The following is a 16,205-nucleotide window of genomic DNA, read 5'->3' as shown; positions in this document are numbered from 1 at the left end:
TGGGGGAAGTGCACAGCCTGGTCACCAGAGGCACTCCTATCTCTGAGAGCAGACAGCTTCTCCCCAATGATTCTCCATCTATGATTATGGTCTGGGCAGAAACCAGGACAAACCTGCCCTGATTCCCCCTCTCCTCGTTGCTCTTTCCCTCTGCTCTATTATCCAAAGGCTAGCAAACGTTTGGGCAACGAGTGACAGAGAATACACTCTGGGCTGGATCCAGATTAAGTTAAGGTACATTTTATGTCCCACTGAAATCAATGTGAAAAGTTAGTCAGGCCTTAAGTCTACATTGTGTTCCGATGGTTTAAATTATTATCCGTGTCTAAGCCTGATCAGCCAAGAGGCAGCACACACCCAGCTATTGCCAGATGTCTCCTTTCGCTGCCAAAGAATTACTGGGCTCAGGAAAATATTAAAAGCTGAAGTTAAACTGACAGGTTTTAGCATGATGAATGAATTATCTTCTCTGATAAATTCCTTGGATTACTTTTCCTGGCAAATTATGATGGAGTGCCACTGCAGACTCGAGCAAGGATGGCTAGGAGTAAATGGACTCTTATAAGGAGCCAGCCACTGTTGCTCCCTACAAATTTACATTAATTTCAGCCCTATTCTGTCATTCTCCACATATAAGAGCAGGAGAGCAGGACAGCACCACTAGCACAAACCTTGCATCCTACATAGCACTGGATTGGCAGAGATGCCTGCGTAGTAAAAACCTATGTGCGAGCAGCTACCCACATATATTTATTGATTGACTGAAATGTTTATAGACTGTGCTTCATAAAAGTATATCTAGGTGGTATATACAACATACAAAAATCATGATAAAATTAAGAAAGCATCAATAAAAATATACTTTAAATAATTAATGTCAATACTAGCTAGTTTTTTTTTTTTTTTTAAAGCAAGCAATGCAGTTTTCAGAATACATCTGAATGAGGGCCGGGCAGTTCCTGCCGAAACGCTACTGGCATGGAGTTCCACAGGTCAGAGTTTGCCCCAATAATGGCTCAGTCCCTATTAACATCCAACGGACAGGGATGTGCCCCACAAGAGGATCTCTGTGATCAAGGTAGAGCCAAATCAGGCCATCCTAACTTCCATGTGACTGGAACATCTGTGTGTTCTATTATTGTTGCAAAAAAGCAAAATAGAATCTGAAGCAACTCATTGACTAATATAATTGTCTCTCTTCCTCTATATCACTCCATAAAGGACATTTTTTTTATTTATTTATTGCGATTTTGTTTTGAAAAATACTGGGTACGGTTCAGCCATACTCGATAGCACACTCCTGTATGCGCCTACTCAGAAGTAAGCTTCACTAAATTCGCAAGCGGGGACTGGATTGAGCAATATGAGGCCATCGGTTACTTCCATGACCTTACCTGAAAGTAGCAGCTCCATGTTGCTGTTGGTGAGTGTCGCGTTCACTCTCCCTGACGTTGCATTGAAATTTGTAACTGTCAAGGTCATGGGTTGCTTTTTGCCTTTGTAATTGTAGGAGCCTTTCCATATATAATTCTGGGCAAACACATCGTCAGGAACTGTAGCGGGGAAAACATCCAAAATGTTAATGAACATAGCCATATTTGGATTGCAATAGCTCAGGTTAAAATGAGAATAGATGCTCATTCTCTCCTCTTCAATTATTTTTTTGTTATTGGAAATTATATTTATGATCGTCACAGAATGTAGCCCATATATACATAATGCACAGCAATGGTGCTTGAGAAAGCATCTGTGAGCTAGCCTTAACTGCACCTGTCCTAATGGAAAAATAATAATGTTACGTGCATATTGAAATGATGCAGTCAAAAGACAAGATTTTAACCAACTTTTTATGCCTGCATGTAGACAAATTATATAGAGAGGATGAAATCCAGCGGGTGTCATTCTACTAACAGAATCTATTCATCAGAAATTGTTCTTCTCCCCAGCAGTGCCCCCACCCAAAATTTGCTCTAGGTAGTTTACAGACATATTCCATTTCTTAAACAGTGTGAAATCCCATTACCAAATGTAGCTGCAGAGACACCCCTGTCCTTGTAGGGTGCAAAAGTTGTGACATGTGCATGCTCAGGTCATATAGGGGACTTCACAGAAACCATAAAGAAGAAAAGAGCATTGTTTCTAAATTAATTATTCACAAATCACAGAATTATTAATATGTGGGAAGAAATTTAAGGAGAACTTTTAGAAGCCAAAATACGATTCTATGGGATTCCGTATGTCCAACATTCACAGAGAGATATTCTGAGTATTTATGCCTCACCTGAAAGGACATACTAAATACCACATTGATCACTAATCAGTAGCCACATTGACTGCTTAACTTATTTCCCTTTGCATGTATTACAAAAAACAACAAGAATGAGTATACGTGTGATGCTATACCTTTAAATAACATATATGTTTTTGGAAGATTGAGTGAGTATTAAACTCGTGGTAGAGTTGCTAAACATGTCAATTTCAGTTTCTCATTTTTCCAGTCTAACCAGTGATTCATTTTTTAAAGTCCTCATGAAAAACTTGTCACAATTTCAGTGCAGATTTTGTTGGGAATCTGTGGTAAGAAACCCATGCAGGGGAAGTTGCCCCCAGTTCCAGTCACCACACAGAGGCAGCTTAAGGTCCAAATAGTTTACTGTTGCAGAAGATAAAGGCTTCAGTAATACAGTTTTGGATGTTGATATATACTCACAGCTGTAAGCTATGCACATACAGATATACGAAGTATGAAGTATTTCTGTTGCCCCAGCAATTGAAGATGTAACACAGACTCCGACTCACTTCTCAAGACTCTAATGAGCTGACATGCTTCTCATTGGATCACCCTCCCACCCTCCCTTAGCTCATTGCTTGGTTCTTGACATTGCTATGGACCTGTCGTTGGTCACCTTGGTTGGCCAAGGGGCCTGGTAGGAATTTTTGTCCAACTGGCAAATTGGCACTGGCCACTTGGTTTTTCGCCTACCTCGTAGCAAATCATCACAACTTTTGGGTATTGGCGGTTAGGCATTGGAATATGGTTGTGTGTTGGAGGGCAGGGTGTGGCCATTGCCTACCCCTCCATTTTATAGGTGTTCTGGTAAAGGAATCTGGCAGTCGTGGATCCTGTCCGACGCCCTTGCTGGGGGCTAGGGCCATGGCATGACCCCTGGTGACATCAGGGGGAGCTTTCAGTTGTATTTGCATCAACAGGCTCCTCCCACTGGTGGTTAACCCTTGATAGACTCACCCCTCCCTGAGGGGGCGGAGTCACGCTCTGTTGTTTTATCCAATGCCTAAGCCAATACCTCTCACATGCTGTAATAATAAAGTTGTGGCCTTTTTTAGCCCATTAACCTAATATACCATGTCCATGTAACTTTCGTATCCTCAAGCGGGTGGCGGGTCCTCGAATCACAAATTTCTGTTGCCCCAGCAATTGAAGATGTAACACAGACTCTGACTCACTTCTCAAGACTCTAATGAGCTGACGTGCCTTAATCACTTATATAAATGGCACTGCGATGTTGCCATAGCAACGGTCTTGGCTGACTTTGCACCTGTTGGCTTATTCCAAGACCATGGGGTTATTTGTGCAAATGAAGAAAGCTGACCCCTTTCTCCATCTCCAGTTTGTCCCACACATTTCTCCTAAGTTTTACAAGCAATTTCCCCATATACGATGTTATTTTCACTAATATATGCATTGTTACACATATGTTCCTGTAATATACACATTCTTGTGCACCCTTTTGTGGGTTGGAGAACAGCACTGCAAAATTTGGAGAAGGGCCAGTTTTGAAGGGTTAGCTGTGTTTCAGTTCATGCATAGCTTAGGAAGTCTGAATAAGGTAGGTCTGCATTAAAATGTGGACTGAAGCAATCCCTAGTTCATGGAGCTTATTTCATAATCTCATATAGCATCCTGATCTCAGTGGTAGCTCATTACTTAGAATCATAGAGTTGGAAGGGACACTGAGGTCCAACTCCCTACAATGCAGAAATTGTCAGGAGTTCAGCCTACACTCGAGTAGGACCCTGGCAGAGACACATGCCCGACTGGCATGTTCTCTCCCTCCTGGTCAACCATTCGGGAGCTTCAAAAGCTTTCTTCAGCCCGAACATCATAGCGACCGATGCCAACCGACACTGGCACACTTAGGGATCCTCAGAGTTTGCCCAGCATGCATGTGACAGACTTCAGCAACTCAGCATTTTGGCTAATCTACTTTATTTACATATAAACACACAGAGAGCACTGCAACACGGCTCCCTCTCTCTCTCTAGCATCAGACAGCAAAGAGAAAAAAAGAACAAAGGACAATAGTCCCACTTCATGGAACACAGTAACACAAACATCCTGTCTTCATCACTTCCCACTCTGTGGAGTCAAAACATGCACCGTCATGTGATAGACAAAAATCCCATGACTGCAATCATAGATCAGGAATTCTAACAGAAATATGCAGGTCTCCCATACTGGGATCGAACCTGCAACCTTTGTCTTAACAGCAAATTGCTCTAACCAACTGAGCTTATGATCCTGTATTTTAAATCTTAAAAGCTAGTTTTATAAAATCAGGTGCAGCCCAACCTGTTCCTACTTTCCTTGAAGCAAGTCTTGCTGAATTCAGCTTTTACACAAGTTATGTTGCAGTCCTATACTTACTCACTTATTCACTTACTCACTTATTCATTTATACTTCACCTTCCTGCCAAGGCATACAATGTGGTTTACCATTTAAACACTACAACAAATACATTATGCAAAACAAAAACAGACAGAGTCTTCTCATGCCAACTGGGAGCGGATGGTATATGTGCTACCTGGCACAAGCTCAGGACACACAGGTTGTCAGCAGCCCCCAAGGAAAGTGGGGTTTTTGAATAGAAATCAGGCATAGCTCTGTCTCCCAGCTCCCTAGCCTACCAGCTTCCATCTTCACATCACTGAGCTCCCAACACTGCCTTTGTCTTTCTAACTACCAGCGAGTCCATTTTCTGTCTGGCACAGAGCCACTTCCTTTGTTATTTTAATGGCCCATACCTAGAGGACCATTACCTCACCAGGAAGCTAGCCTGGCCATTCCAAGAATTGAATCCTGTTACATCCAGGAATTAGAAGGGGCTCAGGCATACATATAGCCTAGCAGCACTACCACCACCACCCCAACTCATAACAATATGTATGCTTTCTGGCCTAGACTCTCTTGCTTCAGCCTACTTCAATGCAACTTATTCCAAGCATTCTAGGTGTCCATAGGTTTGCAACTTTGCTGTATTTAAAGTACGTGAATTATTTAGGACCACTTAGAACAGAGTTAAAACTTCATAATGGTTTTTAACTTACTCTTTGGGGTATACCACACACAAATGTTCCTTAAGTAAGGCTTTTTAAAGTGCATTCTAGTCATTTCTTAAAGCTTACCAAGGAATCCTTTTGGAATAAATGAATGTTGATTATTATAGATGGAGGTGCAGAATGTTGAGCTAAGCACTAATGCAAAGCAGAATCAATGGATTCACTCATTTCACTAAGGTAGGATTTTAAATTTCAACAGGAGAATATAATCTCACACCTGGATTTGAAGATGGGGAATCTCAGGACTGTGAAGCATTAAAAATCGTTGGGGGCACACCAATAACTATGCAGAATAAGAAAAATAAAAATCTAAAGAGATCCAGTAAAACAATGTTACATATTTTATGTTTGACTGCAGTGAGGGTACTTCACTTCATTTTTAAGTATGTATGTCCAAATTTAGTTGATTTGGGCTTTAAAAATCTGTAATGAAATCCAGAATGCCTCCCTCTGAGGAACAGCATTCTGTGGGAAGGGACCAGGGCTCTTTGGAATGGCAGAAAGGTATGGTAGATTAAAAATATATATGCCTAAGTAAATCATAAGTGGAAATAAAGAAGCATTTGTACAACACAACCAAACCACCATAGTACACCAGATGTTGCCAGAAAATGGCCTGCAAACTTAGCTGCCTCCTCTTCAGCGAACTCTGAGCTTTCCCTCCAGCTCACTCAAGTACAGTCATTTTCACAAGCACATACACATACACATACAAATGCCCCCTCAGCTGGAAAATTGTCACTTTCTTCAACATCTGGTGGCTCTTAAAGGCTATCAGGAATCCTGAATTCCTGTGTTGCAGCAGGTTGGATGATGATGGTAATGATGATGATTTCAGTTTACATACCACCCTTTATCCAAAGATCTCAGGGCAGTGTACAAAATTAGAAACACAATTTACTACTACTACTACTACTACTACTAATAAAACTATCACGGGGGGGGGGGGAGCTAGTCCCAAAAGAGGAGTACAGTTGTACCTCGGAAGTCGAATGGAATCCATTCCGGAAGTCCATTCCACTTCCGAAACATTCGGAAACTAAAGCGCAGCTTCTGATTTGCTGCAGGAAACTCCATTGGACATTCGGCTTCCAAAAATAGTTCGCAAACCAGAACACTCACTTCCGGGTTTGCGGCATTCAGGAGGCAAAACGTTTGAGAACTAAGCTGTTCAAAAACAAAGGTACGACTGTATTTTGACCTGGTGCCTAAAGACACATAATGAAAGCACCAGACGAGATTCTCTGGGGAGAGCATTCCACAAAGGGGGAGGAGCCATCGCAGACTAGATAACCCTTGAGAGTCCCTTCCAACACTACAATCCTATTATTCTGTGAATCAATTTCCTATCCATCAGTTTTTCAGCGATTCGTCTTTCTAAGATATATCCAGGAGGTGTTACAGGTTAACAGCACATTTTGTCCTCCCTACACCATCCCATTCCATTTACTCTATTTGCCATCCTCACACTTATGATTAATTTATAGTAGCAACACTAATGAAAGAACACTGTATCACAACTGGTGGCAATAAGCATTGCACTCCATATACGCAGGCAAGATAAATAAATGCACAGGTTTGTATGTGATGCCATACAACTGTTAGCAATGTCTAGCTCCCACCTGTCCCATCATTGTTTTGAGGGTCTGTCTTCCTTGATTTCTTCAATTGCTGTCTAATGCTTCTGATTGTCAATGCTTGGACCAAAAACACTAGCTAAATGACAGGTTATTGCATTATATGTTATATGTACATAATTCATCAAGCTGAGCAGTAGTGACCCTGCCAACTGCGCACTCAAAATGTATAATTAACCCTTCTCAATTTTGTAAAGACAATGTTAACTACTTTTAGTTTCCTCTGATTTCCGTAGCATGACTTGAGTTCATGCTTACATGGGATTTAAAGATGCTTGCTGTTGGCTAGGTCATATACACAAATGAAGATTTTGTGTGCATGCATGTGTGAGAGAGAATGAGATACAGATGCACTATTCATTGTGTAGACACATCTTATAATGTAATTGAGTCTAGGGTAACAATGAATGGTTACATATTTTGATGTAAAATTGATGGTCCAACCTCACTACCTCTGATAGTACCTGGGGGCATGTTGCAGGCACTGTCCCCTGCCCTGATCTGCTGCTCTTTGGGCACCAATTTCCCCTTATTAAGGCTTATTTGTCCTTCATTATGTGATTTGCATGAAAGGCATGTATTACCGGTACATGGATTCACCTTTATGGATCAGGCAATGTGAGAAGCAACCCTCAGACTCTGATCTCTGTAGCAGCAGTGGGGAAAGACAGCTCAACTTTCCTTGTGGCTTGGCTCAGCCCACTGCTAGGCTACTTATAGCCCTGTAATATACCACTCCTAAATGCTCAGTCACCCAAATGCAATCCTTGTCATAGCGTGTGCTGGGAATGCAACCAGGGATCATGCCAGAGGACAGTGCAGAGACACACGAGTGTGAGCACTGCCTCAGGCCTCATTCTTGCACCTCATGCAACAAGACATTCAAGGCTCCTAGAGCTCCCCATGTAAGGATGCCAATACCCTACAAATAACTCATTGTGTTCCTCAACCCCTATAGGTTAGGGGCCCTATAACATCTCCACCAACTATACCCTAGTCAATTAGCCTCCCACTACCTCTGGGTAGGTTTTGCCGTTGGATTCAGGATTCTCGTTTCAAGTAAACCCAGTTCTCAGGAGGCCTCTAATCAAAAGTCAGTATGTTTGTCCTGTGTTTTACTGCCTCTCTCATATCTGGGCCCCTGCCGCTGGTGGACTCACTGTTCCTGGGCCCATGGCTCCTGGGCACTTCTGGCATATGGGCCTAATTAGGCCTGTTGCATCTTCACATTTGGCCTGCAATACCATTTTGGCCAAACCCATGGCGACCTGCTCTTCATCTGGCATCATACATGACATCAGGTGTTGGGCAGGTAAGGACACAGCTGGGCTAGAAGGGGGTTTGCAGAAACTGCCATGCACTGATTTCTTCTTCTAATGTTCTGTTTTACTGAAAGCTTTGTAACAGTAGTTCAATAAAGCTTCAAAAATTGTCTTTATAATCCATATGCTATATATATTTTCCTTATGTTTTTTTTTTTTGTTTTTTTTTTTTACTATATCGAGAAAGCATACATCATGTCCTAGAAATTTGCAAAAATGCACATATGGAAAAACCCTGGAATAGATGAGTGGATTTTATTCCTTAACTTAATTGCCTTCAACACTACTAAAGTTTGCAAACATGTATTGCAGGATCACATTTGACAACAGTGGATAATGAGGCTGTTTTCCCAAAAGGAAGAAACAAGGAGACTTTTTATCTGAATTTAGGTTTAATGCAGTAATATTTGAATGGATTGAAGCGGGGGGGGGGGAGCGGGAGGAGACACTAAGCCTGATTCTTCCAAAATACCATCTTCCCTCTCCTTAATGTACAGACTGCGGCAGTGCGATATTGATACATACTATGGACAAATTCAGCTGCTGATTTATCAATGGAATAGTTTGAAAGTAGTACGAGTTCTGCTATCAACAGATCTTATGTATATCAGTTCTGAAGAGCACTGTTGTTTTGAGGCAGCTGAGAAATGACTTTGCAACCCATGCAGCACCACATCTTGGAAAAGATAGATGAATGGTAGCTGAACACATCCTATTAAACTGGGAGGCTGCCATTTATGTGAAGAGCAAAAACAGAATTATTCCGACACTGCATCATTCCTTTCTGACAAAATATCTCATGTTTTTGTCTCGTGCTTATTTGGCAATGAAATATCAACAGCAAGCTAACATCCTCGTAGGCTGCAATGCTAATATGTTGTGCAAATCTTTTCTGTTCTGTTTCTGAACTGCCTAGTCAGTAAGGATTTTTATAAATAAATAAATAAAGTAAGTTACTCACCATTTAATTTAGGACTTGGTGTCCCCAAAGCTGGCCTAGGGTCTTTCACCAATATTTTTGAACCAGCTGTTGATATAAGTAATAAAGAATAAGTTATTATTACATCTATGCTGGTTGTGATACATTAAATGTAGAAATAGACACAAATATATCAAAGATGAAATACCAATGTCATTAAATTGCAAATAAGCAAAGAGGCGAGACATTTCTCACGTATCTATTTTTTAAAAAAATAATATTTATTAAAGTTTTAAAGGTTACAAAAGGAAAAAAGAGGAAACACCAAATTAAGCAAACAAAAAACAAAAAAAACAAGACAATACACCACAATAAGTAAAAACAAACAAAGAAAAAACCAGAAAAATACAAACAATTAAAAAACGAATCAAACCTTCCCATAACTTATCTTTCATTTGCTTGTTTCCTTGACCTCCTCACACCTCCCTTTTTTGTATTCTAGTTCAGTTAGATATTTCAGCAAATCCTTTCCATCTTTGTTTTTATCCTAATAATTTATCTTAATATACTGTAATTTTACATTCTCTTCTTTCACCAATTAACAATCCATTTTTACTTAGTCCTTTATAACATTTCTGCTAAAACCACGTAACTTCATTCCAGCATCCTTCTAACATTCCTTAATTTTACAATATTTCTGTAAGTAAACTTTGAATTTCTTCCAATCTTCTTCCACCAACTCTTCTCCCTGGTCTCGGATTCTGCCAGTCATTTCCGCCAGTTCCATGTAGTCCATCACCTTCATCTGCCATTCTTCCCGGGTAGGTAGATCTTGTGTCTTCCAGTACTTTGCAATAAGTATTCTTGCTGCTGTTGTAGCATACATAAAGAAAGTTCTAACCTTCTTAGGCACCAGCTGGCCGACCATGCCCAGGAGAAAGGCCTCTGGTTTCTTCAGGAAGGTATATTTAAATACCTTTTTCATTTCATTATAAATCATTTCCCAGAAAGTCTTAATCCTTGGGCATGTCCACCAAAGATGAAAGAATGTACCTTCCGTCTCTTTACATTTCCAACATTTATTATCGGGCAAATGATAAATTTTTGCGAGCTTGACTGGTGTCATGTACCACCTGTATATCATTTTCATTATATTCTCTCTTAAGGCATTGCATGCTGTAAACTTCATACCTGTGGTCCATAACTGTTCCCAGTCAGCCATCATAATGTTATGTCCAACATCTTGTGCCCATTTAATCATAGCAGATTTCACTGTTTCATCCTGAGTGTTCCATTTCAACAGCAAGTTATACATTCTTGACAAGTTCTTGATTTTGGGATCTAACAGTTCTGTTTCCAATTTTGATTTTTCCACCTGGAAGCCAATTTTCTTGTCCAAATTGTAAGCCTCCATTATTTGGTAATAATGAAGCCAATCTCGCACTTTTTTTTTAGTTTTTCAAAACTCTGCAGTTTTAATCTATCTCCCTCTTGTTCCAAAATTTCCCAATATTTCGGCCATTTGGCCTCCATATTGAGCTTTTTCTGAGCCTTCGCTTCCATTGGTGACAGCCACCTTGGAGTTTTGTTTTCAAGCAAGTCCTTATATCTTATCCAGACATTAAACAGTGCTTTCCTGACAATATGGTTTTTAAACGCTTTATGTGCTTCATTTCTCACGTATCTATACTGGAAACCAACATAAATCCAAAAGACAAATCTGGTGGGAGCTCAGTTCAACTGACAACATCTTGCAACACAGATGCAGACTGTCTTGTTTTAGTACACCTTCTTCAGGTACATGCACACGAAAGCTTATACCAAAAACAAACTTAGTTGGTCTCTAAGGTGCTGCTGGACTATATATATATATATATATATATATATATATATATATATATATATATCGACTGCGTCAGACCAACACAGCTACTTACCTAAATAAGAATCAGATAAGCCAACAAATGAAAATCAAAGTATATTCTGTCTTTCTGTCTGTCTGAGGGGAGGGGAGTTGCCTAAGTCAATGGAACTTGTCACAAACCCATTGTCATCCCCATGCAGCTTGCAGGAAATCTTGTGGGGCTGCCAAGCATTTTAAAAGGTCCTAAGCACTAATCTATATTCTTAAAAGGGTTTGGAAAATGACACCAGTTTTATCTTCTCAAACCAAAGTCACACATTCCTTATAGGTCAGGGTTGCACAAAAATTACAAAGGATCTATGAAAGGAAGAGAAGTTTGGGTGATAAAGGCAGACCAACTTTGCAGCTGCCACATGTGTCCTTATTACTGTGATGTCTTCTGTAACTTGAATCGCTACGAGACAGATGAAAGCCACACAATTCTTTATTCCTTTAAAGTCACCAGTGCAGTCATTTTTGTGAAGACTATTTTCATCAGCAACAACAGAGGACAAGGGAACATCCTGCTTTTTCTCCTAATGACCTTCCCATTTGAAACAGGCTCCTTCAGGTTTTCTGCATGTATCAATAAGATCAAAAAGGCTCCACAAGTTTGTGTCAGAACACCCTTTTTGAAGCTGGCTGTCCTGTGGAATGACTTGCACTACTGAACGAAATGATACCAGGCTGGTCTTTTCATACTATTTGCACTCTAGTTAACTTATTTTATAAACATGAAACTTTATCCTTCCCCCCCCCCCCCAAGAAAATAATGAAACTCGGTGGAGAAGCAGCAGAGATGTAAAGGGAAAAGAGTATTTAAAGAAAGATGCCAACAGCTTATCTACCTACTCTTCATCTCTCTGTTCTTAAAGGATATGACACTTTTAGATGAACTTTTGTACACCTAGAAAATAATGCTGGACAAAATCTTGAACCCTCTGTTTGTGGGGGGGTGGGGATGGGGTTTGGGAGAGAATTTACAATAAGCCAGTGTTTTGTATAGAATGCTAAACCTGGAACCAAAAGTTTAAACTTCATCTCATCCACAATTATCACTAGGGTCAATTGCTTTTTCTGAACCTAACATTACACACTGCACCATACAATAATAAACTCTTAACAGGCAAATGTAATCATATAGACACATGCCTAAACCATGGTGGCCAGGTAACCAGGGGCGGAGGAAGGGGTGTGTGGTGGGTGCGGATTGCCCCGGGTGTCACCACTGAGGGGGGTGACAAAATGCTGGGCAGTACTCACCGCGGGGCATGCAGTGGGCCCAAGCCACATATCTCTCCTGGAAGAGATACAGTGACTTGGGCGCACGCAGGTTCCACGCTGCCCAAATGGTCTACCCGCTGCCTCCCGCCCCCCCAGCTGTAGGGTGGCTGAGTGGGAGGAAACAGGCAGACTTTGGGGGCCCCGCAGTGCCCCCCCACTCTCGCCCCGCCCTGCCGCCGCTGACCAGGGGTAGCCAGTGTGGTATCTTCTAGACGTTGCTGAACTACGATAGCTGGCTGATGAGAGCTGTAGTCAAATAACACTGGAGGCCATTAAACTGGCTACCTCAGTTAAAATGATTATCTAAACTGGTTCCATGTGTAATGTGACATAATCACTGTGTGCATCCTCTGACCCCTTTCTCACACCACAGGTTGGCTGGGATGAGAAGATACGTGGCATGGAATATCAAATTACAAGGACTATAAAGAGACAGAGAGTGAGGGCAGTCTTCTGTCTCCCATCCTATCGAGTTCTGCCCTGAATAACTAAACAGAAGATGCAAGAAATTACCTTCGCATACAGGCACTTTCCCTGTCCAAGTGCCATCAGATCTGCAGACTCTGTGTTCCGAACCTCCAGCGAGAAAGAACCCTGGTTGGCAGTTGTATATCAGGGTATAACCAAGTGAGGGAAGATCCATCCCTGCAACATTCGTGTGAGCTGGCGATTCTGGCTGTTTGCAGTTGTGAGCTAAAAAGGAAGTCATAACTCATCACATATGTGACAAAACACAAGACAAAATATAAATCATAGTTCCCCATGTATGGATCTCCCTCCCAGACAAAATTAGATGTCCCCCACACTGGCTATTTTTCGACAAAATGTCAAAACACACTCATTCCTCAAGGCTTGGGGGTGGGGGGTAAGAACTATGCTAAGCTGTTTACACTGCAGATATTAACTGATGCTTTAAAAAATAAAATAAAGATTATGGATTTTCTAAGTATTAAGATATATATTTTCTGCAGGGTTTTTTTTTTAATGTTTTAAGCTGCCCTGGGCTCCTTTTAGAGAGGAAGGTAAAAGAATAAATATGATAATATAAACTAACAGAAATAAACCATGGCATTGAAAGGCAGATATGATCAGTGCTTGAATTATACATGAAGAGGCAAGAGGACCCTTAACAAAAGCCACAAACTCCATCCTAAGACCCTCTAATGTAAACCAAATCGTGCCCACTCCTGTAGCTTTCTAAAAACAGAAGCGAAGGTAGTTGACACAAAAGGAAAAGGGGGCTTGAACCTTCCTGCCTCGTGCCCCCATATAATTAGCAAAGGCACACAGGTCTGGATGTGCTTCACCTTATTTTGAAATAGCCTGATTCATTATATTTAAATTGTTTACATCAGTGCTATATCATTAGGATATTGTGGAAAACAAACCTTGATGCAGATAATGAGCCAGCAAAAGTCACTAGCAAAACACCCACTGAGATCAAGGACCAGAAGTCTGTCCTTGTATTCTTTTTTAAATATGTTTATTACTTGTTTTTTTGCCACCCCGGGCTTCTTCTGGAGGCAGGGCAATATATAAAATGAATCAATCCATTTATTCCATGTACCACATTTAAACTAGAAATTACCAGGATGGCATCCAACATAACAATCCACTAACAGATAGGTAGCCGTGTTGGTCTGCCATGGTCAAAACAAAATAAAAAAATTCCTTCCAGTAGCACCTTAAAGACCAACTGAGTTAGTTCTAGGTATGAGCTTTCGTGTGCATGCACACTTCTTCAGATACACTGAAACAGAAGTCACCGGACCTTTCTATGAAAGGTCCACAATCCACTAAAACACACTGAATGTGAAACAATGTGAAACAATCACATTAAAACACTTTAGTGAAACAATCCACTAAACATTTAGTGAAACAATCCACTAAAACACACTGAATGCCACAAGAAGATATGTCTTATGGACTTACGTATGCATTCTGGCTGAATACCACTCCAGGTAAGATCAGGAAGACAGGTGCGTGTTGTAGAGCCTTGAATAAGGTAGCCTTTTCTGCAGTGAAACTGTACGACATTCCCCACCTATGAAAACATTATATTGATTTGGTCAAGACTAAATTAAATGGTGAATATGACACAAAATATCTCTACGACTTCCCCAGCTCTGATTTTAATAATACCTATTTCTTTTCAGATGTAACTGTGGGGGTTTTTTTTGCTACCTGCTGCACAAAGGGGTCAATGAACAATGGGGATATTGCAATAAGATGACAGACAAAGTCTATACAGTCAACAATTCTTGGCTATTAGCATCTGAAAAGCCAAGTTCATTCAATAATTATTGAAACCATTATTGCTATTTGTTGCAAGCATTTAAGTAGCACTATGAAAAACATTTTATTTCCTGGCCGCACCCAACAAACAATTCTTTGTTCCTTCTGCTGCCAGGGACAACAGTGGCTTCAAATGACCTGTTAATTAAAACTCATTCAACTGGGGATAGGTTTATCATATGGAAGCATTATTGCCCTTGAACGCAACAGGTACTAGAAAATTAAAAGCGATGAATAACCGTTATGAAAGCTTCAGATATTCAGGCTGCAAGGTGAGTGTTTCAGTGACAGCATGAATTAACAGTCTTCTGAAACGTCTCAAATGATACCTTTTCTCTAAACTGGTTCTAGAATAACCACACACGAGCGGCTAGGCATAATGCAGAAAAGGGAGTAAGGGAGTAAGGGAGTAAGGGTATGTTTGGGGCACAGGAGCTCATAAGCACACAAAATGGCAGCACAATGAATGCGAAGCTGCTGTTAACTTTCCAGTATTCATATTGCAATATTCACATTGCATTTGTTTCTTTTCAGAATAAACACACCACGTAGCCAATCAGACTTCAATTTGCTCAGTTAATTGCAAATAAGTTTACGGTCATTTCAAATACCAGTATTTCAACAATAGCCTAGAATAGGTTTCCCAGGGGAACTGAAGGAGGCAGTGGTGCACCCGCTCTTAAAGAAAACATCATTAGATCCCTTAGATCTATCCAATTACCGCCCAGTTTCGAATCTTCCATTCCTGGGTAAGGTGATTGAGAGAGCGGTTGCTGAACAGCTTGGTAGGTTTCTGGATGAAACATCGGCCCTGGATCCATTCCAGTCCGGCTATGGCGTGGGTCATGGGACTGAGACGGCTCTGGTCGCCCTAACAGATGATCTCCGCAGGCAGCTGGATCGAGGCGGGTCGGGGCTGCTGATTCTTCTAGACCTGTCAGCAGCCTTCGACATGGTCGATCACGAACTCCTGGACCACCGCCTTGCCGACGTTGGGATTCAGGGCACAGCCCTTCAATGGCTGCGCTCGTTTCTCTCTGGGCGGGGACAGAGGGTGGCGCTTGGGGGAGAATTGTCATCGCGCCACTCCTTGGTGTGTGGAGTGCCTCAGGGTGCGATTCTCTCCCCGATGCTTTTTAACATCTTTATGCGCCCCCTCGCCCAGCTAGTCCGGAGTTTTGGGCTGGGTTGCCATCAGTATGCCGATGACACCCAACTCTATCTGTTGATGGATGGCCATCCTGACTCGGCCCCAGACACACTGACCAGATGTCTGGAAGCTGTGGCTGGATGTTTACGTGGGAGCCGGTTGAAGTTAAATCCTTCGAAGACAGAGGTCCTCTGGCTGGGACAGGGCGATATGGGATTGAGGGGGCAACTCCCATCTCTTGCGGGGGTGCAATTAGTGCCAGCACCGTCTGTTAAGAGTTTGGGTGTAATCTTCGATACCTCCCTCTCTATGGAGGCACAGATTACAGCTATAACA

At 41.4% G+C, this 16,205-nt stretch overlaps 1 protein-coding gene across 4 annotated transcripts in view; it reads right to left on the bottom strand.

Annotated features, from left to right (window-relative positions):
• CSMD3 (CUB and Sushi multiple domains 3) overlaps positions 1-16,205 on the bottom strand; it is a 574,504-nt gene that overhangs the window by 11,455 nt on the left and 546,844 nt on the right. For all 4 annotated transcript variants that reach the window (XM_081873886.1, XM_081873887.1, XM_081873888.1 and 1 more), the window contains 4 exons: positions 14,357-14,468; positions 12,938-13,117; positions 9,280-9,345; positions 1,395-1,553 (listed from right to left, as the gene is read on the bottom strand). In XM_081873886.1, coding sequence (XP_081730012.1) covers positions 1,395-1,553; positions 9,280-9,345; positions 12,938-13,117; positions 14,357-14,468 — 517 coding nt within the window. The remainder of the gene's footprint in view (positions 1-1,394; positions 1,554-9,279; positions 9,346-12,937; positions 13,118-14,356; positions 14,469-16,205) is intronic.

This window comes from Podarcis erhardii (assembly GCF_964252035.2).
Source record: "Podarcis erhardii genome assembly, chromosome: 8".
NCBI classification, from domain to species: Eukaryota; Metazoa; Chordata; class Lepidosauria; order Squamata; family Lacertidae; genus Podarcis; species Podarcis erhardii.
Note: the sequence above shows the minus strand (reverse complement) of the source record. Positions and strands in the feature narration are given on the sequence as shown.